At 42.4% G+C, this 27,880-nt stretch overlaps 1 protein-coding gene across 40 annotated transcripts in view; it reads right to left on the bottom strand.

Moving 5' to 3' along the window:
* Positions 1-7,253: 7,253 nt before the first annotated feature.
* Positions 7,254-27,880, bottom strand: part of LOC124208529 — a 67,576-nt gene continuing 46,949 nt past the window's right edge. For 13 of the 40 annotated variants that reach the window (XM_046606302.1, XM_046606308.1, XM_046606318.1 and 10 more), the window contains 38 exons: positions 27,506-27,859; positions 26,813-27,142; positions 26,417-26,740; positions 25,988-26,341; positions 25,031-25,360; positions 24,641-24,964; positions 24,221-24,574; positions 23,511-23,840; positions 23,121-23,444; positions 22,678-23,031; positions 22,085-22,414; positions 21,679-22,002; positions 21,240-21,593; positions 20,625-20,954; positions 20,230-20,553; positions 19,794-20,147; positions 19,024-19,353; positions 18,546-18,869; positions 18,094-18,447; positions 17,549-17,881; positions 17,086-17,409; positions 16,564-16,917; positions 16,101-16,436; positions 15,495-15,830; positions 15,065-15,418; positions 14,460-14,687; positions 13,754-14,398; positions 13,331-13,690; positions 13,046-13,261; positions 12,336-12,533; positions 11,845-12,045; positions 11,447-11,644; positions 11,007-11,378; positions 9,377-10,935; positions 9,000-9,306; positions 8,695-8,924; positions 8,417-8,627; positions 7,254-8,336 (listed from right to left, as the gene is read on the bottom strand). In XM_046606302.1, the coding sequence (XP_046462258.1) occupies positions 8,101-8,336; positions 8,417-8,627; positions 8,695-8,924; positions 9,000-9,306; positions 9,377-10,935; positions 11,007-11,378; positions 11,447-11,644; positions 11,845-12,045; positions 12,336-12,533; positions 13,046-13,261; positions 13,331-13,690; positions 13,754-14,398; positions 14,460-14,687; positions 15,065-15,418; positions 15,495-15,830; positions 16,101-16,436; positions 16,564-16,917; positions 17,086-17,409; positions 17,549-17,881; positions 18,094-18,447; positions 18,546-18,869; positions 19,024-19,353; positions 19,794-20,147; positions 20,230-20,553; positions 20,625-20,954; positions 21,240-21,593; positions 21,679-22,002; positions 22,085-22,414; positions 22,678-23,031; positions 23,121-23,444; positions 23,511-23,840; positions 24,221-24,574; positions 24,641-24,964; positions 25,031-25,360; positions 25,988-26,341; positions 26,417-26,740; positions 26,813-27,142; positions 27,506-27,859 (13,400 nt within the window). In that variant the 3' untranslated portion in view covers positions 7,254-8,100. The remainder of the gene's footprint in view (positions 8,337-8,416; positions 8,628-8,694; positions 8,925-8,999; positions 9,307-9,376; positions 10,936-11,006; positions 11,379-11,446; positions 11,645-11,844; positions 12,046-12,335; positions 12,534-13,045; positions 13,262-13,330; positions 13,691-13,753; positions 14,399-14,459; positions 14,688-15,064; positions 15,419-15,494; positions 15,831-16,100; positions 16,437-16,563; positions 16,918-17,085; positions 17,410-17,548; positions 17,882-18,093; positions 18,448-18,545; positions 18,870-19,023; positions 19,354-19,793; positions 20,148-20,229; positions 20,554-20,624; positions 20,955-21,239; positions 21,594-21,678; positions 22,003-22,084; positions 22,415-22,677; positions 23,032-23,120; positions 23,445-23,510; positions 23,841-24,220; positions 24,575-24,640; positions 24,965-25,030; positions 25,361-25,987; positions 26,342-26,416; positions 26,741-26,812; positions 27,143-27,505; positions 27,860-27,880) is intronic. The other 27 variants (XM_046606319.1, XM_046606330.1, XM_046606333.1 and 24 more) reach the window with 22 other exon arrangements.

Here is a 27,880-nt window from a genome sequence, read left to right as displayed (position 1 = left end):
CAAAGCTTCATAAAGCTCAGCACAGCACAGCACACTTGAAGTTGCTATAATATTAATTTCACTTGTTAAAACCATTTTTATATTACAGGATGTGTAAATCGATGTCCAAAACACCATTTCAAATAAATTGAATCAATAAATTCATAGAGCAATTCATGAAAAAAAAGTTTTAGAAAAATTAACTGCTTAGACAGCATAGATTCACAAAGCTTCGCAAAGCTTCATCAAGCTTCGCAAAGCTTCACAAAGCTTCGCAAAGCTTCACAAAGCTTCACAAAGCTTCGCACTTTAATGAATTTGAAGTTGATATATTTATAGTTTCACTTATTCAAAGCGTTTTATTCTTACAAGATATGTAAATCAATGTCCAATACACTAATTCAAGTTAATTGAATTAAAGAATTCATAAAAACATTCATGATGTTTATAAAAAAGAAACAAGAAGAACTTCTTCCATGAGGTGCTCAGGAGCTTCACTGCAATCCACAGCATAGCACAGCACAGCACAACACACTTGAAGTTGCTATAATAATTATTTCACTTGTTAAAACTATTTTTTTATTACAGGATGTGTAAATCGATGTCCAATACACTATTTCATGTCAATTGAATCAGTATATTCATAGAGCAATTCATGAAAAAAAAGTTTTAGAACAATTAACTGCTTAGAAAAGCACAGCATAGCTTCACAAAGCTTCACAAAGCTTCACAAAGCTTCGCACTTTAATGAATTTGAAGTTGATATATTTATAGTTTCACTTATTCAAAGCGTTTTATTCTTACAAGATATGTAAATCAATGTCCAATACACTTATTCAAGTTAATTGAATTAAAGAATTCATAAAAACATCCATGATGTTTATAAAAAAGAAACAAGAAGAACTTCTTCCATGAGGTGCTCAGGAGCTTCACTGCAATCCACAGCATAGCACAGCACAGCACAACACAATTGAAGTTGCTATAATAATTATTTCACTTGTTAAAACTATTTTTTTATTACAGGATGTGTAAATCGATGTCCAATACACTATTTCATGTCAATTGAATCAGTATATTCATAGAGCAATTCATGAAAAAAAAGTTTTAGAACAATTAACTGCTTAGCACAGCACAGCATAGCACAGATCAGCAAAGATTCACAAAGCTTCGCACTTCAATGAATTTGAAGTTGCTTTATTAATAAATTCACTTATTCAAACCGTTTTATTCTCACAAGATATGTAAATTGCCAAGCTTCGCCAAGCTTCGCCAAGCACAGAACAGCACAGCACACTTGAAGTTGCTATAATATTTATTTCACTTGTTAAAACCATTTTTTTATTACAGGATGTGTAAATCGATGTCCAAAACACCATTTCAAATATATTGAATCAATAAATTCATAGAGCAATTCATGAAAAAAAAAGTTTTAGAAAAATGCACTGCTTAGAAGAGCACAGCAAAGCTTCACAAAGCTTCACAAAGCTTCGCAAAGCTTCACAAAGCTTCGCAAAGCTTCACAAAGCTTCACAAAGCTTCGCAAAGCTTCACAAAGCTTCGCAAAGCTTCACAAAGCTTCACAAAGCTTCGCAAAGCTTCACAAAGCACAGCACAGCACAGCACACTTGAAGTTGCTATAATATTTATTTCACTTGTTAAAACCATTTTTTTATTACAGGATGCGTAAATCGATGTCCAAAACACCATTTCAAATCTATTGAATCAATAAATTCATAGAGCAATTCAAGAAGGAAAAGTTTTAGAAAAATACACAGCACAGTCACAGAATGCTTTTCTATCATTTATAAATGTAATTATTATTCTGAATAAGTGTGGAATATGCTATTCTACAATAAAACCACAAGATTACTCTTATAAATTATATCTTGCATTGGCGTTGAAGAAAAATCAAAAATACTGCTTTGGCGAGCTGAAAGCAGCACACAGAGCAGCACAGCACAGCAAAGCAATTGAAGTTGCTATAATAATTATATCACTTGTTAAAACCATTTTTTTTATTACAGGAAGTGTTAATCAATGTCCAATACACCCTTTCAAATCTATTGAATCAAGAAATTCATAGAGCAATTCAAGAAGAAAAAGTTTTAGAAAAATACACAGCACAGTCACAGCATGCTTTTCTATCATTTATAAAGGTAATTATCATTCTGAATAAGTGTGGAATATTTTATTCTACAATAAAAATACAAGATAATTCCTTATAAGTTATATCTTGCATTGGCGTTGAGGAAAAAAAAATACTGCTTTGTGGAGCTGGGAAAAACCACTGGCCAGCACAGCACAGCACGCCAAGATTCGCCAAGCTTCGCCAAGCTATATCTTGCATTGGCGTTGAAGAAAAATAAAAAAAAAATACTGCTTTGGCGAGCTCGGAAATTCCACTTCAATGAATTTGAATTTGATATATTTATAGTTTCACTTATTCAAAGCGTTTTATTCTTACAAGATATGTAAATCAATGTCCAATACACTTATTCAAGTTAATTGAATTAAAGAATTCATATAAACATCCATGATGTTTATGAAAAAGAAACAAAAAGAACTTCTTCCATGAGGTGCTCAGGAGCTTCACTGCAATCCACAGCATAGCACAGCACAGCACAACACACTTGAAGTTGCTATAATATTTCTTTCACTTGTTAAAACTATTTTTTTATTACAGGATGTGTAAATCGATGCCCAATGCACTATTTCATGTCAATTGAATCAATATATTCATAGAGCAATTCATGAAAAAAAAAGTTTTAGAAAAATGAACTGCTTAGCACAGCACAGCAAAGCACAGATCAGCAAAGATTCACAAAGCTTCGCACTTCAATGAATTTGAAGTTGATTTATTTATAAATTCACTTATTCAAACCGTTTTATTCTCACAAGATATGTAAATTGCCAAGCTTCGCCAAGCTTCGCCAAGCACAGAACAGCACAGCACACTTGAAGTTGCTATAATATTTATATCACTTGTTAAAACCATTTTTTTATTACAGGATGTGTAAATCGATGTCCAAAACACCATTTCAAATATATTGAATCAATAAATTCATAGAGCAATTCATAAAAAAAAAAGTTATAGAAAAATGCACTGCTTAGAAGAGCACAGCAAAGTTTCACAAAGCTTCGCAAAGCTTCACAAAGCTTCACAAAGCTTCGCAAAGCTTCACAAAGCTCAGCACAGCACAGCACACTTGAAGTTGCTATAATATTTATTTCACTTGTTAAAACCATTTTTTTATTACAGGATGCGTAATTCGATGTCCAAAACACCATTTCAAATCTATTGAATCAATAAATTCATAGAGCAATTCAAGAAGGAAAAGTTTTAGAAAAATACACAGCACAGTCACAGCATGCTTTTCTATCATTTATAAATGTAATTATTATTCTGAATAAGTGTGGAATATGCTATTCTACAATAAAACCACAAGATTACTCCTTATAAGTTATATCTTGCATTGGCGTTGAAGAAAAATCAAAAATACTGCTTTGGCGAGCTGGGAAACACCACTGGCCAGCACAGCACAGCACAGCACTTGAAGTTGCTATAATAATTATATCACTTGTTAAAACCATTTTTTTTGTAACAGGATGTGTTAATCAATGTCCAATGCAACATTTTAAATCTATTGAATCAATAAATTCATAGAGCAATTCAAGAAGAAAAGTTTTAGAAAAATACACAGCACAGTCACAGCATGCTTTTCTATCATTTATAAAGGTAATTATCATTCTGAATAAGTGTGGAATATGCTATTCTACAATAAAACCACAAGATTACTCCTTATAAATTATATCTTGCATTGGCGTTGAGGAAAAAAAAATACTGCTTTGTGGAGCTGGGAAAAACCACTGGCCAGCACAGCACAGCACGCCAAGATTCGCCAAGCTTCGCCAAGCTATATCTTGCATTGGCGTTGAAGAAAAAAAAAAAAAAAATACTGCTTTGGCGAGCTCGGAAATTCCACTTCAATGAATTTGAATTTGATATATTTATAGTTTCACTTATTCAAAGCGTTTTATTCTTACAAGATATGTAAATCAATGTCCAATACACTTATTCAAGTTAATTGAATTAAAGAATTCATATAAACATCCATGATGTTTATGAAAAAGAAACAAGAAGAACTTCTTCCATGAGGTGCTCAGGAGCTTCACTGCAATCCACAGCATAGCACAGCACAGCACAACACACTTGAAGTTGCTATAATATTTCTTTCACTTGTTAAAACTATTTTTTTATTACAGGATGTGTAAATCGATGCCCAATGCACTATTTCATGTCAATTGAATCAATATATTCATAGAGCAATTCATGAAAAAAAAGTTTTAGAAAAATGAACTGCTTAGCACAGCACAGCAAAGCACAGATCAACAAAGATTCACAAAGCTTCGCACTTCAATGAATTTGAAGTTGATTTATTTATAAATTCACTTATTCAAACCGTTTTATTCTCACAAGATATGTAAATTGCCAAGCTTCGCCAAGCTTCGCCAAGCTTCGCCAAGCTTCGCCAAGCTTCACCAAGCTTCGCCAAGCACAGAACAGCACAGCACACTTGAAGTTACTATAATATTTATTTCACTTGTTAAAACCGTTTTTTTATACAGGATGTGTAAATCGATGTCCAAAACACCATTTCAAATAAATTGAATCAATAAATTCATAGAGCAATTCATGAAAAAAAAAGTTTTAGAAAAATTCACTGCTTAGAAGAGCACAGCAAAGCTTCACAAAGCTTCACAAAGCTTCACAAAGCTTCACAAAGCTTCACAAAGCTTCACAAAGCTCAGCACAGCACAGCACACTTGAAGTTGCTATAATATTTATTTCAATTGTTAAAACCATTTTTTTATTACAGGATGCGTAAATCGATGTCCAAAACACCATTTCAAATCTATTGAATCAATAAATTCATAGAGCAATTCAAGAAGGAAAAGTTTTAGAAAAATACACAGCACAGTCACAGCATGCTTTTCTATCATTTATAAAGGTAATTATCATTCTGAATAAGTGTGGAATATGCTATTCTACAATACAAATACAAGATAACTCCTTATAAGTTATATCTTGCATTGGCGTTGAGGAAAAAAAAATACTGCTTTGGGGAGCTGGGAAACACCACTGGCCAGCACAGTATAGCACAGCACGCCAAGCTTCGCCAAGCTATATCTTGCGTTTGCGTTGAAGAAAAATAAAAATACTGCTTTGGCGAGCTCGGAAACTCCACTTCAATGAATTTGAATTTGATATATTTATAGTTTCACTTATTCAAAGCGTTTTATTCTTACAAGATATGTAAATCAATGTCCAATACACTTATTCAAGTTAATTGAATTAAAGAATTCATAAAAACATCCATGATGTTTATGAAAAAGAAACAAGAAGAACTTCTTCCATGAGGTGCTCAGGAGCTTCACTGCAATTCACAGCATAGCACAGCACAGCACAACACACTTGAAGTTGCTATAATATTTATTTCACTTGTTAAAACTATTTTTTTATTACAGGATGTGTAAATCGATGTCCAATGCACTATTTCATGTCAATTGAATCAATATATTCATAGAGCAATTCATTAAAAAAAAGTTTTAGAAAAATGCAGTGCTTAGAAAAGCACAGCAAAGCTTCACAAAGCTTCATAAAGCTTCGCAAACCTTCACAAAGCTCCGCAAACCTTCACAAAGCTCCGCAAAGCTTCACAAAGCTTCGCAAAGCTTCACAAAGCTTCGCAAAGCTTCACAAAGCTACGCAAAGCTTCACAAAGCTTCACAAAGCTTCGCAAATCTTCACAAAGCTTCACAAAGCTTCACTTTAATGAATTTGAAGTTGATATATTTATAGTTTCACTTATTCAAAGCGTTTTATTCTTACAAGATATGTAAATCAATGTCCAATACACCTTTCACAGTGTGCCACGGTCGAAAACCGCGTTACCCAAAGAAAAATTTAACGTAAAAACTTTCAGAGGAGTGTCCATAATACGTAGAAGGGCAAATATTAAATTACTCAATAGGATTTCAAAAGATTTTCATGTTCGAAAATCTATTTTCATCATATTTTGTTGACATTTTCGTGTTACGATTTCAATACTTTTGGAGTTGGCCACCGTCGAAATCCGTGTTACTTAAACGAAACGTCAACGTTAAACCTTCAAGGGAGTGTCCATAATACGTAGAGAGGCAAATATTCAATTACCCAATAGGATTATAAAATTTATTCAGGTTAAAAAATCCAGTTACATCCTATAGATAGAGGCGTGCTACCAGGGCAGTAGGGGGAAAAATAGTAGATGTTAATAAAATTTAAAAAAAAACTTTTAGTATGTTATTTAAATATGTATAATCTACTTTGGCATGAAATTTGGTTAGGGTAGCAAGTGTTGGGGTAGCCAGTGTCGGCCTTATGGGTAGCCAGTGTCGGGTAGCCAGTGTCGGGGTAGCCAGTGTCGACCCCCCAGGTAGCCAGTGTTGCAGGTAGCAGGTGTCGTTTTCGCTAATCAAATTGAACCATTTATAAACTCAAAAAGTCTATGCAGTGGGACACTTTTCAAATTTTTTCAAATTTTCTTAATGAATTTTAAGGCGAAAACGGAGGACGTCCCTCACCACCCACCCCCTATAAAAGATAAAAGTTGATCATGATAGAAATTTTTTAGAAAAATATAAAGAAAACAGAAATTCAAATGAGCTTTGTTTCTTTCTCTATCAGCTATGGTTTAAGCAAAAAAGTTTGAATAAAGACCATACCGTTCATGTTTGGTATTGAGTACCATGGAATATTTTGGAAAATGTCCACAAAAAAGACGAAAGTAAATTTTAAAACATAGATAACTTTTTAAATCTTTTTTTGTAATTGAATATTTTCCAGTCTATATAGTAAGGACCTTCCCCTGAAATTTTAACGTTGAGTTTTCATTTTGGTAACTCGGATTTAGACTGTGGCATACTCGGAAAGTATTGAAATCTAAACACTTGCATGTCTTCTCGACCATATACAAATTTATCATAATAGAAATTATTTAGGCAAAAAAACATATAGAACACAGCAGAAATCCAAATAAGCTTTGTTTCTATCTCCACCAGTTATGGTTTAAGAAAAAAAAGTTTGAATAAAGACGATACCGGAAATTTTATTTAAATTTTTTTTTTAAATTTCTTAAACATAACATAAACATTATTTTTTATGACACCACCCACGACGGACTCGGGGAGATCGAAATGTACGATTTTTCCCCATTAAAAATTGATCCGTTTCATTATTAATAACAACATACGTGTATTTTTCACCTTAGTCTTGTTTTATACAAATCGCTTGGAGAAGATAAGGCAAATTCATTAACACAAGTTAAAACGTTTTGGAAAGAAGCGCACTGGGTTTTAGCAGTATGTTCCACGACGAATAAAACAATAAAATACAATTCTGCGTCACATACAAAGACGAGGTTATTGCAACAAGTGTCCCATCCAGTGGATTAGCACAGTTTATGATAAAATAAAGTCAAATAATCGGACTTAAATCTAGCGTGAGTCATTCGAATAGTTAAGTATTTAATTAGACTGACATTGAGAGTTGCATCAAGAAACGTGGAGGGAGAAAAGCAGCAAAGTATCCCATCCGAAAAGATTTAAAAAAAATTTAAGCACCAAGGGTCACCGGAAGAGATGACCGAGCGTGACCTGCACCACCCAATTTTTTTCAAGAAGTCGGGGGAATTTTACGGGAAAAATGCCAGAAAAAAAAACAGAAACGAATAAGTCACGTCACGAAAGTTTTGCTTGAAAGATCACCGCCCAGTTAACGGTGGGAGTTTCGTTAATTCGTCATCACTCCCGAACGACTATATAATGCAGACGAATGAGTGGCTGTACAACAAATCATTACAAGTGGGTTAAACTCCCAAAGTTACACTGGGCGACTGATCACTCCTTCTCATTCGTCAACCCAATACAAAAACTTTTTTTTTGTTTTTTTTCACATATGGCCTTTCACTTTTTTATGCAAAGCTGCTAAATTTGATTTTTTAAAAAAAGATAAAACAACTCTTTTTGAACTCCATTTCTCCTATGGATATTGACACAATTCTAGAAGCCGTCAGTGCGGATTTAAGAAAGATAATCCGGTGAGGGCTCGGCCAGTGGCTCTGGCGTCGTAAAGAGCGGATTTGGGAATTCCGCCGGATGGGGAAGAGGGCCGTCGATCTTGGGTCGTCTCCTATAGGCCATCAACCAGCAGGAAACTGCCACAGCGACAGCTACTAGTGCTAACAGCGCCGTAATGATGAGCGCAATGATGAAACCCATTGTGGAGACACAAACTTCTTGACGGACGACGTCGGGTGCTATCAAAAGGAATTTGACGTTATTATTCACCCTTATTAGATATTTTCAAATCAATTGTCTTTTGTGAAAGCAATTATACCTTCTGTTGGAGCGCTGAATCTCTCTTCTCCTCCACGATCCAATGCCAAGATGGAATTGGATTGAACCATAATCTCTTCACGCAATTGGCCGGCGATAACCGATTCACGAATTTCCACTTCAGTCAAGTTGGTAGTTCTAGGTGTCAGATTTTCGACATCTGCTTGACGACGGCGACGACGCCCGTAAGCGTCTACTCCATCACAGTTGACCTGAAAATGTATATTACCGCATTAGTGAAATGAGCTGTTTTCCTAGAGGGATATTAAGGATTTTTACCGGTTGGCATCTGCCGAAACAAACACGAATGTTGCACTGGAAGCGAATGTTGTCGCTAGCTGGGAATTTGAAAGCGTTGAAGGTGGAGACAAGTGTCCGCGTTTCAGGATGTTGTGTCCAAGCACCGAAGATGGTAGGATCAGTGGGACATCCATTCTCGTCCGTAACTAAATGGGTGTTGTTGTTGTCAGTCACGGCATAGCAGCTGCGGGCAAAACCGCCATAGATACCTATTCCATGCAGTCAGCAGATTTTGTTTCAAGTTAAGTAAAAAAATGATTAATTTCAATTATTAAACGACGAACCGATGGGTTGGACTTCGACTTTGAGCATGAGCGTGTCTCCGATAACAGCACTACGGACTTCCTGCCCGGAAGGCAGGCAGATCTTCATGGTGCACACAGGTGGCGGGCCGGTGTTGGAAATAGTGCCAGCCGTCGTCAACATGGAGACATTGAATCCAACCGTCACGGTTTTCTCTGGCGTGTCGTAGACGCAGCGAACTTGATAAGCCTGGGCTTTGAATGTCATCAATTTAGGATGTTTCTGGATGACCAGGATGAACGAGGCCTCTCCATTCTCAAGTACCAATCCGCAAGTGTCAAAGCGAACCTGTTTCAATCCCAATATTCAATTCACTCAATCATTCAAATAGCAATTAAATTAAAAAAATTGATTTTACCTTGTAATCGATGCTGCCCACGTCACGTTTGGCGTCGAGAACACGGCGACAGTTCTCATCTTTGGAGTGTCCCTTGACGTAAAGGACGCCATCAAAACCTGCTGTGCCGATGTGGATGTCGACCTGAACGCCATCGGCTAAACAGTTGACAACAATGTCCGGTCGGGGGAAGTCGGTACGGAATGGTGGTGGTTCTGGTACGCATCCAGATTCCTCGTCCTTATAGGCGTGTCCGCGAATGCAGGCGCAAACGGCCCGGTGTTCAGTGGCACGACACTCTGAGTTGGGGTAGCAGACACGTTCAGCGCAAGGATCGCGACATGTGGTGTTACAGTACTTGTCGTCTGGGCAGTCGTCATTGCTGACGCATTCCGGTAGCAGGACTGGGCTGACACAGACTCCAGATGGACCCGCAATCAGACCCTTTTCAGGATCGCAGATACAGGTTCCGTTGGGGCCGGGCACCAGATTTCGAAGTGGATCGCAGACGCAGGTGCCGTTAGGCATCTTGATGAAACCTTCAGTGACTTCGCATTCTTCTTCCACTTCGGGAACGGCAACTTTGACGCATTCGATGGCCGCATAGCCGGTTGTTCCAGGCGGGCAGACGCACACCATGGTACGGTAAGGCGATGTAGGTTTGACTTCACAGACGGCCGACGGAGCACAAGGTTTCAAAGCTTCGCAAGGATCTTTGCATTCGCGGTTGATGCAGGCTTCCAATGACGGACAATCCGTATCGGCCCGGCATCCTAATTCGATGTCAACGCGAGTACAAGCTGTTTGAGGTGATCCCTGGAATCCTGGCGGGCAATCGCAGACGGCCGTGTGATTGAAAGGCTTACATTCCTGATCGACAGCGCAAGCGTCTGGCATGGAGCAAGGATCGGTACAAACGCCGTTGAAACAGGCTCGATCTGTGGGGCAATCCTTCAAGTTGGTGCAGCCAATAGCTTTGCAGCCGGCATTGGGATTGCCTTTCGTTCCGGGCGGACATTCGCAAATGGGTCTGTGGTTGATTCCTTGACAGATGGCCCCGCTTTCGCAGGTGGCCGGCGAGCAGACGGGTTTGCACTGTCCGTTGACGCAAGCGTGTGTTCCAGGGCATTCTTCGTCCACCGTGCAACCCACCTTGTAACAAGCCACTAATGGATCACCAGTCAATCCTTCGCGACAAGCGCAGACTGGTTTACGGTCGACGACACGACAGATGGAATCGGGAGCGCAATCGCAAGGACTTTCGCAAACGCCATTGCGGCAGGCTTCTTCCGAAGGACATTCGTCGTCGGCCCTACAACCGGAAACTGGACGAGGTGTTTCTCCAGTCACAGCAGAGATGCAACGGCTGTTCTCGTCGGCGAAACTGTCCGGCGGACATTGGCAGACCACGGTACGTAACGGAGTGCTGTCTACAACGCTGCAAAGCTGCCCTGTGTCGCCGCAAGGATTGACGCCGCAAGGATTGACGCATTTGTTACTGATGCAGACTTCTTTGCTGGGGCACTCTGGATCTGAGCGACATTCCGGACGAGGTGGACTGGCCGTAACGATAGGTACATCTATTTTGGAAAATTTGACAAATATTAGCAGATTTTCTTGGATGGATTCAAATCACAATTAGAAACAGTACCTTCGATGCAACGAACGAATGGATTTCCGCGCTGGCCTGGTGGACAATCGCATATGGCTTGATGGTCTTTTCCGGTACAAGTGGCCGTTGGGGCGCAGGCGATTGTCTCGCAGACTTTAACGCAGACGCGGTTGAGTCGATCGCAAACCTCCTCTGTGGCGCAATCGTCGTGACTCTGGCAGCCGACAGGGATGCAAATGACGGTCGGATTGCCTTGCATGCCAGCTGGACAGTAGCATTGCGGGCGATGGAGAGTGACGCGACACAGGGCGTTCGTACCGCATTGGCTGCCGCCAAAGACGCACGGATTCAAACACTTTCCAGTGATACAGGCTCGGTCGGAAGGACAATCGTCATCGACTTCGCACTCGGCTAAAAGAAGATTGAAAATGAATTAAGATCATCCATTCAATTGACCTTTATTTAAATGTGTGACTTACGTCGGAAGCATTTAAGGTGTGGATCACCGCCCCAGCCATCCGGACAGAAGCAGACGGGTCGATGTTGTTGGGTACGGCAAACGGCATTGTCGCCACAAGGATTCCGGATGACGCACGGATCTTGACAGACCTGCTGTTCACAGGCCTTGTCAAGTGGACACTCGGGGTCAGATCGGCATTCGACATCCGCTTTGGGAACTGTTTTAAAACACATTTCCAAAAATTAATAAAATCAAAATGACAAATATTAAAACACCTACAAGTTTCATCCACCGATAGAAAGAATAAAAAAATAATTCCGACACCAAAAAGCTCAACCGATGACCTATAACCCATTTAAACCGTGCCCCAAGACGTGCTATTGCGCATTAGCGTGCAATAGGTAGTAGGACACAAACCTGCGTCACAGCGGTTCCAAGGATTGCCTATGGTGCCGTTGGGGCAGTGGCAATGGGCTTGGCGCTCAAACGGTTTGCAGTCGGCGCTTGGGGGGCAAGGGTTGGCTACGAAGCACGGATTTTGGCATTGACTGTCTAAGCACGAATTGATGTTATTGCAGTCCCCGTCAGCCTGACAGAAGCGGGCGGGACGTGGGAGAGCTGTGTAGCGGCGGCGGCGGCAGCAGAAGTAGCAATTTGGTTTAAATGGCAGGGTTTTGAGTTTGGATTAGTTTTTGTTTTTTTGCATTATTCTTTGATTAAGGCGTTAATTAGCTCTATACTACTACGTATTCAATTTAACGATTTTTATGTTATGGTCTCAATTAAATTTTCACAGCGTACCAGGAATGTTAATTCCTGATAAATAGTCCAGTGATTGTTTTATCCACGTACATTTGAAACGCCTTCACCAACGAAAAGCATTTTTTAAATTGAAAATTTAGACTTACTCTGGTAGCAGTTGATGTTGGGATTGCCGGTGAAATCTTCTGGGCACGTACACTTGGGTTGATGTCCAGTCACGGTACAGACGGCGTTATTGGCACAAGGATTGGCGACTGCACATGGACTGACACATTGACGGTTGCGACAGCTCTGACTGTCTGGGCAGTTTTCGTCTGAGCGACATCCAGGGTCTTCAATTGGAACTGTTGACGACACACCCCGCCAAAATCAAATGAATATTAGAAATCGATCTACCAAATGATTTTTGTTAAACAGCAACCAGTAATTCGTTATATCGTCTAGTCATTAAATGTCTCAAACTTTTTTCCGTGTAACCCCTTCGCCTCTTTCTACCGAATAATAATTAAGCTTCGACACGTGGCACGCAACCCAAAGTAAGGTCAAGGGTATAGGTCAGGAGGTTTGTAACGGAGGAAGCGCTTTGTTTTAATAAACAGGATCAAATAATTCTAGATAGTCCATGAAGAAGTAATTTGTCATCGAACGAAAGAATAACCAAATAAATTCGGAAAGGACAGCATTAGCAAGAAGAAGCGTAGAGTAGAGTGAAAAGAGTCGATGAGACGAAAATAAAGCCCGCCTGCAAATAAAAAATACTGCCATGGCCAAGTTAATGCGTCCGTAAAAATGTCATCGTATGTACGTAGTTTCTTGTTATTCAATTGAAATAGACGAGAAAGCGTAAATCTCCTACCGCTGCGGCACTCGACATTGGGATTTCCGAAATAACCCGGCAGACATTGACAAGTCATTGTTCGGAGCGGGAGTGAATCGATGACCAGACACTGGGCGTTCAATCCGCACGGCTTGATGACCGTGCAAGGATTGACGCACTCGCCATTGAAGCAGGCATGTTTGCTGGGACATTCTCCGTCGGTAGTACAACCACCCTTAACTGCAGCTGGCTCTTCTATAAAATATTAATAATCTCGGAATTAGATGGATGAAATTCAGAAATAAGTTAGAAAATAAATTAGACCTGGCAGAAAGCATCCTTTGGTCGTGTTAGGTTCTCCCTTGTAACCAGCCGGGCAAGAGCATCTGGGAACGTGATTAATTACGGTACACTTGGTGTTCGGAGGGCAGTTGCATGGGTCACGGCAGTTCTTTTCACGGCAAGCCAAAGTGCTGGGACAGTCATCATCCACGAGACATTCGGGTTGGCGACAAGCACGGTAAGGATCGCCTTCGTGACGTTCGGGGCAGAAACATTGGGGACGGTGAAGGTTGACACGGCAAAGAGCATTCGTACCGCACGTTTCGAAAACGCATGGATCCTTACACTGGCGGTTAACGCAAGCTTCGTTCGAAGGACAGTCGGAATCGGATCGGCAACCAACTAAAGATAAAAATATGACAGTTTTAGTTCTCGCAAATTGAAAATGAAAGAAAAATGCATTACCTTGGAAACACTGGACTTGAGGATTGCCAGTGAATCCTTCGGCGCAGACGCAGACCGGACGGTGTTGGACAACTCGGCACTCGGCGTTGGGAGCGCAAATACCGGGCCGTTGGAGACAAGGATCAATACAGCGTTGTTCGACGCAAGCTTGAGTGGTTTGACAGTCAGGATCGACTTCACATTCGGGCTTGACGACCGGTGTTTCGATGGCAGCTGGTCGAGGTTGGCAACGGATGAACGGATCACCAGTGTAGCCGTTGGGGCACGAGCAAACTGGGTTGTGGCCAACCACTTGACAGCGAGCATTGACACCGCAAGCTCCTGGGCAAGGATCTTTACATTTCTGGGCGATGCAAGCCTTGTTGTTGGAACAGTCCGAGTTGGTAACACACTCGGGTTTACAGGCCACGTAAGGATCGCCAAGCAAGCCGGGTAAGCAGACGCAAACGTTTCCACTGACGCCTTGTTGACGACATTCGGCGTTGGTTCCGCAAGGATTTGGATTGCAACTGTCTTCTCGGTCGATGGTGCCGGGTTCTCCAACCACAGGAGTAGGTTGGCAGGACGAAAATGGATTGCCAGTGAAACCTGGTTGACAGACGCAGACTGGAACGTGATTGGCGACCCGACATTCAGCGTTGGAGCCTATGAAATTAAAAATGTAATAAGAGTATTTTTTTTTAAATCGAGAAATGCGTAGAATTACCGCATGCGTCAGTGCAAGGATTCTCGCATCGATTGCGGACGCAAGTGCGATCACGTGGGCAGTCAGTGTTTAGGACACATTCAGGACGGCATGAGCTGTAAGGATCTCCGATGTAGTTTGGTGGGCAAATACATTCGGGCGATCCGCTTATGTCACGGCACTCAGCATTCACACCACAAGGCGAAGGATTGCATCCTGTTTTCGTCGGCTCAACTACGGAAGGTTCAACTGTAATAATACAAAAGCGAAATATTAATTGCTGTGGTCGATGATTTCAAAAATTATGTTAGAAATGTTAAATGGCTTCCATCAACGATATTGTTGCGGAACTTGTTGCTGTCGTTAAAGCAGAAAAGCCAAAAAATTGGCTTCTTTGGTTGGCGTTTGTGAAAGCGTAACGATCCATCACAGATCAGATCGCATCGATGATATCAATCAGCGGCGATCAACGACGCTTGTGACGGAAAAAATAGCGATGGTTTGACGCAGGCGGAATTGAATTAAATAAACGCAATTTTGAGCGTGATTTCAAGTAAAAAATAATGGCAATCCGGCGTTATTGAATTTCGGCAAAAAAAACGGCGATTGTTTCTAGCTTATCTTACCAACGACGGGTATTGGCCGACAAGACATATAGGCATTGCCTGTGAATCCTGGACGACAGGAACAGACAGGCGAATGATCAATCACTCGACAGTCGGAGTTGGTACCGCATGTACCCGGACAAGGATCAACGCACTTTTGGTTGACACAACCTCGTCTGGCTGGACAGTCGGAGGCAACAACGCACTCGGGACGGCAGCTTGGTGAAACACCAATCATGCCGGCCATGCAAGAGCATTGCGCCGTATTGTGCACTACCTGGCATACGCTGTTGGCGCCGCATGGAGGCGGATTACAAGGATTCGGTGGAATGGGTCGCAAAGTGCCAACTTCGGCTAGAGGTGGCTGAACGGCAGCTGAATTTCGCCACAAAAATAATCTCAGTTAAGAAAAAAACGAATTTGGCCTCGATTAAAAATCCTAAAATCTTACAAGGTATGATTTGACAACCGCGAGAGCTGTACGGATCGCCGGTGAATCCCGGTGGGCAATTGCAGAACGGCATGTGGCTGGCTACGGAACATTCAGCTCGATTGCCACAAAGTCCCGGACAGGGATCTCGACAGCGCCGATTGACACAACTGAGACCTGCCGGACACTCCGAGTTCGAGAGACATTCTGGCCGACAGCCCAGTTGAGCCGTCCCAGTGAAACCGGGCAAACAGACGCAGACGGGCGCTCCTGATGGAGACACCTCACAACGGCTGTTGACCTCGCACGGTGACGGATTGCAAGGTTCCACTACACTGGGCGCCGTGGTAGGGGCAACTTTAACGCCAAATCAGACATGGAATTAGCATTATGGAGTAAAAAAATAATTGGGAGCTAATTCTGTGCGCTTGATGAAAAAAAAAACAGTCGTAAACAGGATCAATTCGTAATAACGACCAAATGACTAATTGATGTTAATTTTAAAAAAGCGTATAACAATGCGCTAAATAAAAGAAACTTGGTCGCCACATGTTGAGATTGAATCCTTTTCTTTACGAAGGTTAAAAGAAAGCTCAAGAAAAATCCCTGAATCGGTAGCAATCTTACTGAGCACGGGAATCGGTCGACACAGGCTGTACGGATCGCCCATGTAACCTTGTGGGCAACCGCAGACGGGGAGGTGGTTAACAACGCGACAAAGCGATTCGAGGCCACAAACGCCGGCACAAGGATCAACGCATCGGTTATTGAGACAAGTTCGATGGCGTGGACAGTCTGAATTAGCGGCGCACTCGGGCCGACAAGACATGTAAGGATCGCCGCGGTAATCGGGCGGACAAACGCAAGCGGCCGATCCGCTATTGGGATTCACACTGCAATGGGCATTCGGGCCGCAAGGGTGTGAATCGCACGGACGCGGCTGTTCAGGCATAAACACCTCGGCTAAATTAAGATTAATAATTTTCAGTCAACACAAATACTTCCCTAGTTTTTTGTTATCACTTCTTAATAATAATTTAAAAAATTCAAATAATTCTTCGGGGTTTTGGGGTGTTGGATATAATCTTACCGACAGCAGGAACTGGCCGGCAGTCAGCGAAAGCGTTGCCAGTGAACCCTTCGCGACACGAGCACGACGGGGCATGGTTGACTACACGACACTCGGCGTTAGCGCCGCAAGTGCCCGGACAAGGATCGACACATTTACGGTTGACGCAGGCCTGTTTGGATGGGCAGTCCGAGCTAATGACGCACTCTGGTCGGCAGTTCGGCACCGAACCGATCATTCCAGCAAGGCAGGCGCACTGGGCGACACCACCCACCGCTTGACACTGGGCATTCGAGCCGCAAGGTGGCGGATTGCACGGATTTGGTGGAATGGGCCGTAAAGTGCCTTCTTCTACTGTAGGTGAAGGAATTGGAGCTACGGGGTAAGGGTAAAATACGAAAAACCAGAGTTAGGTTAAAAAGAATTGTACACATGCATTATCTACGATTTGGTTAAAAACTAACTACAAATACACCATACAAAACTACAAAATACTCAGAATAAGAATAGAAGAGGTGAATGTTAAATTTGAAACATGCTTACTGGGAATGATTTGACACTGAGTGAATGGATCACCAGTCCATCCAGACGGACAGGTGCAAACCGGGTTGTGGTTAACGATCTTACATTCGGAGTTGAGACCACAAGTGCCCAGACAAGGATTTTGGCATTTAGAATTGACGCAGGCATGCATCGGTGCGCACTCGGAGCTCGTCACACACTCAGGACGACATTCGGGCGGAACACCCAGGTAGCCCGAGATGCAAGAGCAAACCGGAACGTTACCGACACCGCGGCATTGGCTGTTGGGGCCACACGGAGAAGGAACGCACGGTTTTTCTTGTACTACAGGTTCGATCGGTCGGGCTGTTTTTTTTTTTTTCGAAGAGGGTTAATAATACATTCAATAATTAGTATTTCTAAAATGAATTTCAATACCACTGAAATAGTATTTAGATTTTAGAAGTTATTAAATACTACAAGGAAGGTATGAATTAGTGCTTACACTCGGCTGGAATAGGTTGGCACGATGAATAAGGATCTCCGGAGAAACCCTGGACGCAGGAGCATACAGGTACGTGATTGGCCACACGACATTGGCTGTTGGTGCCACAAGCTCCCGCACAAGGATCTACGCAACGGTTGCGAGAACAAGTGCGATCGCGAGGGCAGTCACTGCTTAGAACGCATTCCGGTCTACAAGAACTGTACGGATCGCCGATATAATTGGCTGGACAGACACAATTGATTCCGCCTCCTGGTGATTCTTTGCACTGTGCGTTGGTGCCGCAAGGATGCGATTCGCACGGCTGTTGTGGTTGCACGACATTTGGCTCGACTAAATTTTCCAAATCAAAATACCATATCGTTCAAAATGTGAAGGTGAAAAGAAAATCACGATGCCATATCATAGTCTAATCAAAGCTTGATGAACGTAAATAAAGTTTTTCTTGTCAAACGCATAAGTCTATCAAGTTTCTTAAAAAAAAGGTTGAAGCGAACACACATCGCTTGATAAGCTGAAGAAAAAATTTTGTGTGAAGATCTTACCAACAGCTGGAACGGGTCGACAATTATCAAAGGCATTGCCAGTGTAACCAGCAGCACAACTACAAATCGGGGAATGATTGAGGACTCTGCATTCTGAATTCGAGCCACAAGTTCCCGGACAAGGATCTACGCATTTCTGATTGACGCAAGCGCTATTCGATGGGCAATCGGAGCCAAGAATGCATTCCGGTCGACAGTTGGGAGTCGTGCCAATCATGTTGGGCATACAACCACACTGGGCTTGTCCTGAAACGACTTGGCATTGCGAATTGGGCCCACAGGGCGTTGGAGTGCAAGGATTGGGCGGGATGGGACGTAAAGTTCCTTCTTCGACTACCGGGTTGAGTATGGGTGCTACAAAGTTTCAAATAACATGTTAGGTTATGTCAATAACGTGCACCAATTAACATTAGTAAGTCAAACTACATCAATTGATAAAAACGCATGCTTACTCGGAATTATAGAACAACCGGTTAGTGGATCACCTGTCCATCCAGATGGACAGACACAGATTGGATTGTGATTGACTACACGACAGTCAGCATCTCGACCACAGGTTCCAGTGCAAGGATCTTGGCACTTGAAATTGAGACAGGCCTGTGCCGGTGAGCACTCGGAGCTGGAGACACATTCCGGTCTACATTCCGGTGGTACACCCATGTATCCTGGTTGGCATGAGCATGCTGGGACATTTCCAACCTCTCGACACTGACTGTTTGGACCGCAAGGTGTCGGTACACAGGGTCTTTCAACAACAGTCGGTGATGTCGGAAGTGCTACAAAAGTGTTAATTACTGATTAGTTAAATCTACCACTATAATACAACAAACCCAATTAAATCATACAGATCTTAATTAATACACAAGTTAAACAAAATAAAAATACGTAGTTATAATTAAGTTATTTTTTATTGTTAGAAAGTAATCTTACGTTTGACGGGTAAAGGTCGACAAGATCCATAAGGATCTCCGGTATGGGCTTCTTTACAACTGCAAACAGGAATGTGATTCGCAACTCTACAATCGGCGTTGATTCCACAAGTTCCCGGGCATGGATCGATACATCGGTTACGGGAACAGCTTTGATCTCGTGGACAATCCGTATTGAGAACACATTCAGGTCGACAAGAGCTGAATGGATCACCGACATAATTAACCGGGCACACGCAATTTATAGCTCCGTTTTGCGATTTGCATTGGGCGTTGGTACCGCAAGGATTTGGATCACAAGGTGTCGGTGGTTGAACAACGTTCGGTTCAACTGGATGGAATAAAAATTCATTGTAAAAATAACAGTCGATTGAATTCAAGAAAACGATTTCAGAAAAAGCTGAAGTTCGAGTAATATAAACTCACTATCGTAAGGCTAAATAGTAAACGTATCAAACACAATTTTTTTTTCTCTCGTTAAAATTCTTCAATATGTTCATATCATGGTAATACGAGAGGGATCTTTTAACCAGAAAAGAGCAGAAAAGTTGCTCGGCTGTCACCGACTACAATCGTCTGTGCCTTTTTGAGTGGATGGCCATCTCAGGGCCACGCGGGACAATAGGAATTTGATCCTCAAAAAACTATGACGGTATTATAAAACTAACTTTCTATAAAAAAATAATATATAAAACTAATTCAGATAAATCAAAATTATTCCTATTATGCCGCTTCACGAAATTCAAATATTTAAAAATTACGAAGTCTTACCAACAACTGGCATAGGGCGACAGTCTTTAAAACCGTCGCCAGTATAACCCGATGCACAATTGCAGATCGGAGAGTGGTTTATAACCCTACAGTCGGCATTTGTAGCACAAGTGCCTGGGCAAGGATCAACACATTTCTGGTTGATGCAAGCGCTTTGGGATGGGCAGTCTGAGCTGACCAAACACTCCGGTCTACAATTTGGGGCCGAACCAATCATATTCGGAAGACACCCGCACTGGGCTTGTCCTGAAACCACTTGGCATTGTGAACTGGGTCCGCATGGTGATGGCGTGCATGGATTAGGTGGTATGGGTCGTAACGTGCCTTCTTCAACAACAGGGTTGGGTATTGGTGCTACAAATGTTAAATTAATTCGGTTATTCACAATCGTGCAATACAGTGAGGTTGTTAGACAGTTTAGTGAAATCATGCTTACTAGGTATAATGTGACAACCAGTTAGAGGATCACCAGTCCATCCCGATGGACACACGCAAATCGGGTTGTGGTTAACAACTTGACATTTTGCGTCTCGGCCGCAAGTTCCAGGACAAGGATCTTGGCACTTAAAGTTGAGACAGGCTTGTGAGGGAGCGCATTCAGAGCTCGAGACGCATTCCGGTCTACATTCTGGTGGAATTCCCAAATAGCCTGGCTGACAAGCGCAGACAGGAGCGTTGCCGACTGGTCTACATGTACTATGAGGACCACACGGAGGAGGATCGCAAGGTTTTTCGATAACACTTGGTGAGGTTGGAGGAACTAAATATGAGTTAGCAAAAAACGTGAATTTTCCTTCTAAAATCTCAAATTGATTTTATTCGAGTTCTTACTCTTCACGGGAATAGGACGGCAAGATCCGTAAGGATCGCCAGTGTGGGCTTCTTTGCAGCTGCAAACGGGAATGTGGTTCGCAACTCTACAGTCAGCATTATCGCCACAAGCTCCCACACACGGATCAACACAGCGGTTTCGAGAGCAGCTTTTATCGCGTGGACAGTCCGTGTTGAGAACACATTCGGGTCTGCATGAACTGAATGGATCACCGACATAGTTTCCTGGACAAGAGCAATCGATTGCCCCGTTTCGCGTCTTGCATTGGGCGTTGGTACCGCAAGGATTTGGGTCGCAAGGAGTTGGTGGTTGGACGATATTTGGTTCGACTGTGTCAAATTTTACAAAATAGTAGTTAAAACTAAGAAGTCTTGTAGATATAAATTTTAGCAACAAATAAAGACAAAACTTCTGAAAGTGGAGAGAAAGCCTAACAATAAAAAATTGATTTGCCTTGACAAAACAAATTGCGCCAAAGCCTCCTACGAGAATTCGTTTAGCAACAAAAAAAAGGTGTAGGACTAGGAAGTCCCAACCATTGTACAAAAGTGAAAACCAAAAAGAAAAGACAGAATTCGCAGAGAGTTCGTGGAACGCTAAAAATTCATTCTTACCAACAACTGGAATTGGCTGGCAATTGCTAAATCCGTCTCCGGAGTAACCAGTTGCGCAACTACAAACGGGTCGGTGGTTAACAACGCGACATTCGCCGTTTGGTGCACATGTTCCAAGGCATGGATCCACACATTTCTGGTTGATACAAGCCCTGTTTGATGGACACTCTGAACTGAGTACACACTCGGGACGGCAATTAGGAGCGGAGCCAATCATTCCGGCCACACATCCGCATTGGGCCTGTCCTGACACAACTTGGCATTGCGAGTTGGGTCCGCAAGGTGTTGGCGTGCAAGGATTAGGTGGAATGGGTCGTAATGTGCCTTCCTCAACAGATGGGCTAGGTATGGGTGCTACAAAAGGTAAGGTTAATTTAGGTTAGACACATGCAATTACACAAAGTAGACGAGTTGGAATAGTTAGTGGAATAATGCTTACTCGGAATAATGCGACACCCGGTCATAGGATCGCCTGTCCACCCTGATGGACACACGCAAATCGGGTTGTGATTGACAACTTTGCATTGTGCTTCTCGGCCACAAGTTTCTTTGCAAGGATCTTGGCACTTGAGATTCAGACAAGCTTGCGAAGGAGCACATTCTGAACTTGAAACACATTCCGGTCTACAATCCGGTGGCAAGCCCAAGTAGTTTGGTTGACAAGAGCAGACGGGAGCGTTACCGACTGGCCTGCAGACGCTATTTGGTCCACAAGGAGATGGTTTGCACGGTTCCTCGACAAGGGAGGGAGCGGTCGGTGGTACTTTTGGCGCAAAAGTCAAGAAAGGACACGTAATTAATATCGGGGAAGTACTAGGGAATCAACATTCGACTCTTTTTCTTACTTATCACAGGAATAGGGCGACAAGATCCATAAGGATCACCAGTGTGCGATTCTTTGCAACTGCAAACGGGGAGGTGGTTAGAAACTCTACAGTCGGCGTTAAAGCCACATGTTCCCACGCATGGATCCACGCATTGATTTTGAAGGCAGTTCTTATCACGGGGACAGTCTGTGCTGAGAACACATTCTGGCCGACAAGAACTGTAGGGATCACCTATGTAACTAGCAGGGCACACGCAATTGATGGCTCCATTTTGCGTTTTGCATTGGGCGTTGGTTCCACAAGGGTTTGGATCGCAAGGAGTCGGTGGTTGGACGACATTTGGTTCGACTATTTTTTAAATTACATAAAACGACCAAGGAATTAGTATAAAAATTGAGATAATAGAAGGAAAGGATAGAAATTGAGATCTTTTTTTCACTAAACGATTTAACTATAGCGATGTACTAATTACTAATTGCTACTGACTTCTTGAATATTAGATATTAAAGAATATTTAACTCTTAAACGAGTCAAATTAAAGTACTTAAATCAAATATCTATAACTAAGCCCATCTATATACCAAAATGTGCAATCATCAACTATTGCTTACCCACTGCTGGGACTGGTCGACAATCTGTAAAACCATTGCCCGTGTAACCAACGGCACAGGTGCAAACGGGTGAATGATTGACAACGCGACAATCAGAATTGCTAGCGCATGTTCCTGAACAAGGATCGATACATCTCTGGTTTATGCAAGCGCTTTGCGATGGGCAGTCTGAGCTGACCAAACATTCCGGTCTACAATTCGGGGCGGAGCCAATCATATTCGGAAGACAGCCGCACTGGGCTTGTCCAGAAACCACTTGACACTGCGAACTGGGTCCGCATGGCGATGGTGTGCACGGATTAGGTGGAATGGGTCGCAATGTGCCTTCTTCCACTACAGGGTTGGGTATCGGAGCTACGAATTGTTTCAAGTTTATAAACGATTAAAGAAAACGTGCCATCATTTCATTCATTGCGAAGTAACGTAAAAGGGTTGTTTCTTACTCGGTATTATACGGCACCCTGTTAATGGGTCACCAGTCAATCCAGCTGGACAAATACAAATGGGGTTGTGGTTGACTATTTTGCATTGGGCATCTCTGCCGCAAGTTCCGGGACAAGGATCTTGGCATTTGAAGTTGAGACAGGCTTGTGCAGGAGCGCATTCAGAGCTAGATACGCATTCAGGTCTACATTCCGGTGGAATTCCCAAATAGCCTGGCTGACAAGCGCAGACAGGAGCGTTGCCGACCGGTCTACATGTACTATGAGGACCACATGGAGGAGGATCGCATGGTTTTTCGATAACACTTGGTGAAGTCGGTGGAACTATACGATACGTCGTAAAATGGATGTTAAGGGCTGCTAAAAATTCTTGTCAACATTGTCTCTTACTTATCACAGGAATTGGACGGCAAGATCCATAAGGATCTCCAGTATGGGCCTCTTTGCAACTGCAAACGGGAATGTGGTTGGCAACTCTACAGTCAGCGTTGGAACCGCATGTTCCCTGACAAGGATCAACGCATCGGTTTTTCACGCAGCTCTTTTCACGAGGACAATCCGTGTTTAAAAGGCATTCAGGTCGACATGAGTCAAACGGATCTCCGATATAATTTGCCGGGCACACGCAATTGATGGCTCCGTTTTGCGATTTGCACTGGGCATTGGTTCCGCATGGGTTGGGATCGCAAGGGCTCGGTGGTTGAACAACATTTGGTTCAACTACATTACAAAATGTCGATTTTATAGCAAAATGGAAAGACAAATTTGAAAAAAAAACTTAAAAAGCTTCGTCCAATACAGCGAAAAAAAATCAAATTCCAAGCCGCTTTAAAAAAAATTGAGAAAATAGCCAGCCCAATCGTCATAGAAAATGAACAAGCAACATTTCAAAAGCCTAGGAGACGATAAATGCAGAGACTGTCAACATTATCAGTTGCAAAAAATCTTTTCCGCTCCCAATGAATAGAAAATTGAAAAAAAAACTTTCGTCCAAGACTGAAGAGAATTTTCGTCAAATAACAAATAGCGTTACGTCAGAGCAACTTCGCCAATAACAAAATATCCCAGTGCTTATCGTTAAATAAAGCTGTTCATCTTACCGACGACGGGGACTGGTCGGCAGTCGTTGAAAGCGTTGCCAGTGAAACCTGCTGCACAACTGCAAACAGGCGAGTGGTTGACTACGCGACATTCAGAGTTTGAGCCACAGGTTCCTGGACAAGGATCGACGCATTTCTGATTGACACAAGCGCTACTGGCTGGGCAGTCTGAGTTAAGGATACACTCCGGTCGACAGTTCGGTGCCGAGCCGATCATGTTGCTAAGACATCCGCATTCCGCCTGTCCGGACACTGCTTGGCATTGTGAGTTGGGTCCGCAAGGATTTGGTGTGCAGGGATTAGGTGGGATGGGTCTTAGTGTTCCTTCTTCTACAACTGGGCTAGGTATAGCAGCTAATGGCAATAAATAGAGCACAATTTAAAAACTGAACATAAATATCTCCAAATGGATGCTCTTACTCGGAATGATTCGGCATCCAGTTAATGGATCACCGGTCCATCCAGAAGGACAGACACAGACTGGACTATGATTAACAACAAAACATTCGGCATCTCTTCCACAGGTTCCTAAACAGGGATCTCGACATTTGAAGTTGACGCACGCTTGAGAAGCGGGACATTCGGCACTAGATACGCATTCGGGTCTACAGTTTGGTGGTAAACCCAAGTAATTAGGTTGACAGGAGCACACTGGGGCGTTTCCGACTGGTTTGCATATACTGTTCGGTCCACACGGAGGTGGATCACAAGGTTTGTCGACAACTGAGGGAGATGTTGGAGGTACTATTCAAAATATTACAAAACTTTTATTCTTGAAATTTCTCAGAAATTCTTTTGTTAGCTTCTTACTTATCACAGGTATAGGACGGCAGGAGCCATAAGGGTCTCCCGTGTAGGATTGTTTGCAACTGCAAACAGGAATATGATTTGAAACACTGCAATCAGCATTCAATCCACATGTTCCTGGACAAGGATCGATGCAGCGATTGCGAGAACAGCTCTGGTCTCGAGGACAGTCTGTGTTGAGAACACATTCTGGTCGACAAGAACTGTAAGGATCGCCAACATAATTTGACGGGCAGACGCAATTGATGGCTCCGTTTTGTGATTTGCATTGAGCGTTCGTTCCACATGGGTTAGTGTCGCACGGTCTCGGTGGTTGAACGACGTTTGGTTCGACTAAAGCAGAATCCGAACATAAATATTTTGTACGATTTTTTAAAAGCACTTTAAAGCTTCAGGAACAATGAAGCAATCAATGTTGAAACTGAATTTAAGCGTATGCAAAAAATTTTAAAAATTTTCTCATTCCCAATGATTCCTGAATGCATTAAAGGTGCGTTTGCTTTGCTATTATTGTACTCCGTATTTCCCAAAGAAGAACAAAAATAATTGTAATAAAATGCGGAAAAATGAAAAAGCTAGTTCAAAAATTGCTTCAAAACCAGAATGCATTTTTGTTATTATCACAGTGGAAGTTATTAAAAATGTAGCCTTCCTAAGGCCGTTTCCATCAGAATTTGCCAAGAATCGAAACGCAAAACGTTCAGCAGAAAATTCGCAAAGTGAAGAAGATCACGATCAACTTCTGACAGGACTTTCGTTTCCAATTAGAAGTTGGACTGAGGACTCAAAAGAATAATGAAAAAAAAACAGCCAAAAGTAAAAGTTTCATCGATGAGCGAAATTAAATTTGTAGAAAACAAGTGTTTTCCATGGAAAGATAGCAACGCGAAAAAGAATTCAAGCAACTCTGAATGTGAGAGCATGAAAAAATGCTAGATTCAAATGAGTGTTATTTCTTACCGACTGCTGGAATTGGACGGCAATTACTGAAACCATCGCCAGTATAACCCGTTGCGCAATTGCACACGGGGGAGTGGTTGACGACTCTACAATCAGCGTTGGATGCACAAGTACCAGGGCAAGGATCAATACATTTCTGATTGATGCAGGCCCTATTTGACGGACAGTCTGAGCTGAGTACACATTCTGGCCGACAGTTAGGCACAGAACCAATCATCCCAGACACACATCCACATTGAGCTTGACCAGAAACGACTTGACATTGCGAGTTTGGTCCGCATGGTGATGGCGTGCAAGGGTTGGGTGGAATGGGTCGTAACGTGCCTTCTTCCACTACAGGGTTTGGTACTGGTGCTACAAGTGTTAAATTGATTAGGTTATTCACAAAACAATAACGTGGTTGAAGAGTTTTAGTTAAATCATGCTTACTAGGAATAACGCGACAACCAGTTAGAGGATCACCAGTCCATCCCGAAGGACACACGCAAATCGGGTTGTGATTAACTACACGGCACTGAGCATCTCGACCACAGGTTCCAGGACAGGGATCTTGACATTTGAAGTTGACACACGCCTGAGACGGTGCGCACTCTGAGCTTGACACACATTCCGGTCTACATTCTGGTGGTACACCAAGGTAGCCTGACTGACAAGAACAGACCGGAGCATTGCCGACCTCACGGCATTGACTATTTGGACCGCAAGGTGTCGGTACGCAAGGTCTTTCTACTTCACTTGGAGATGTTATGAGCGCTAAATTTTAAAAGTACGAGGCAATTTAAAATAATTGTTTTTTCCTTCCAAAATTTGAGTTTCGAGTCTTACGTTTAACGGGAATAGGACGACAGGATCCATAAGGATCTCCGGTGTGAGACTCTTTGCAACTGCAGACAGGGATATGATTCGTGACCCTACAAACAGCGTTAATACCGCAAGTTCCTGGGCATGGATCGACGCAACGATTATTCACGCAATTTTTATCTCTTGGACATTCTGTGTTTAGAACGCATTCAGGTCGACAAGAGCTGTACGGATCGCCGACATAATTTGCTGGGCAGACACAATTGATGGCTCCGTTTCGTGTGTTGCATTGGGCATTGGTGCCACAAGGATTGGGATCGCATGGAGTAGGTGGTTGGACAACATTTGGCTCGACTATTTAAATTAGAAAAACGTTTTTTTAGGAAGGCTGTAGAACCTCTACAAAAATACTGCAACTAAAAATAACTCAAATAAAGTAGAGCAAGAAAAACTACATTTTAGTTAAGTATTGCTTTAAATTAGAAACGGATTGTCAAAATTAATCTGTGATAAATGTAGCGTTCCTACCAATAATTATAAAAGTGGAATCAAATTAAACAAACAAGTCACTTATTTTAAACAAACATCTAAAACATGTTATAATTAATTGTCCTAAATATTTAACAAGGTTTACCAAGAATAAATTCAAAAGTAAAAATAAACTAAAAATATGATTCAAACATGTTCCCAAACAATTCTAACGCAATTGATGCTTACCAACTACTGGCACAGGGCGACAATCTGTAAAACCGTTGCCCGTGTAACCAACGGCACAGGTGCAAACGGGTAAGTGATTGATAACACGACAATCAGAATTGCTAGCGCATGTTCCTGAACAGGGATCGATACATTTCTGGTTGATGCAAGCGCTTTGGGATGGGCAGTCTGAGCTGACCAAACACTCCGGTCTACAATTTGGGGCCGAACCAATCATATTCGGAAGACACCCGCACTGGGCTTGTCCTGAAACCACTTGGCATTGTGAACTGGGTCCGCATGGTGATGGCGTGCATGGATTAGGTGGTATGGGTCGTAACGTGCCTTCTTCAACAACAGGGTTGGGTATTGGTGCTACAAATGTTAAATTAATTC

Source organism: Daphnia pulex, chromosome 12 (assembly GCF_021134715.1).
Source record: "Daphnia pulex isolate KAP4 chromosome 12, ASM2113471v1".
In the NCBI taxonomy this organism is placed as follows: Eukaryota; Metazoa; Arthropoda; class Branchiopoda; order Diplostraca; family Daphniidae; genus Daphnia; species Daphnia pulex.
The sequence above is the reverse complement of the archived record's forward strand: the minus strand, read 5'-3'. Positions and strand labels throughout refer to the sequence as shown.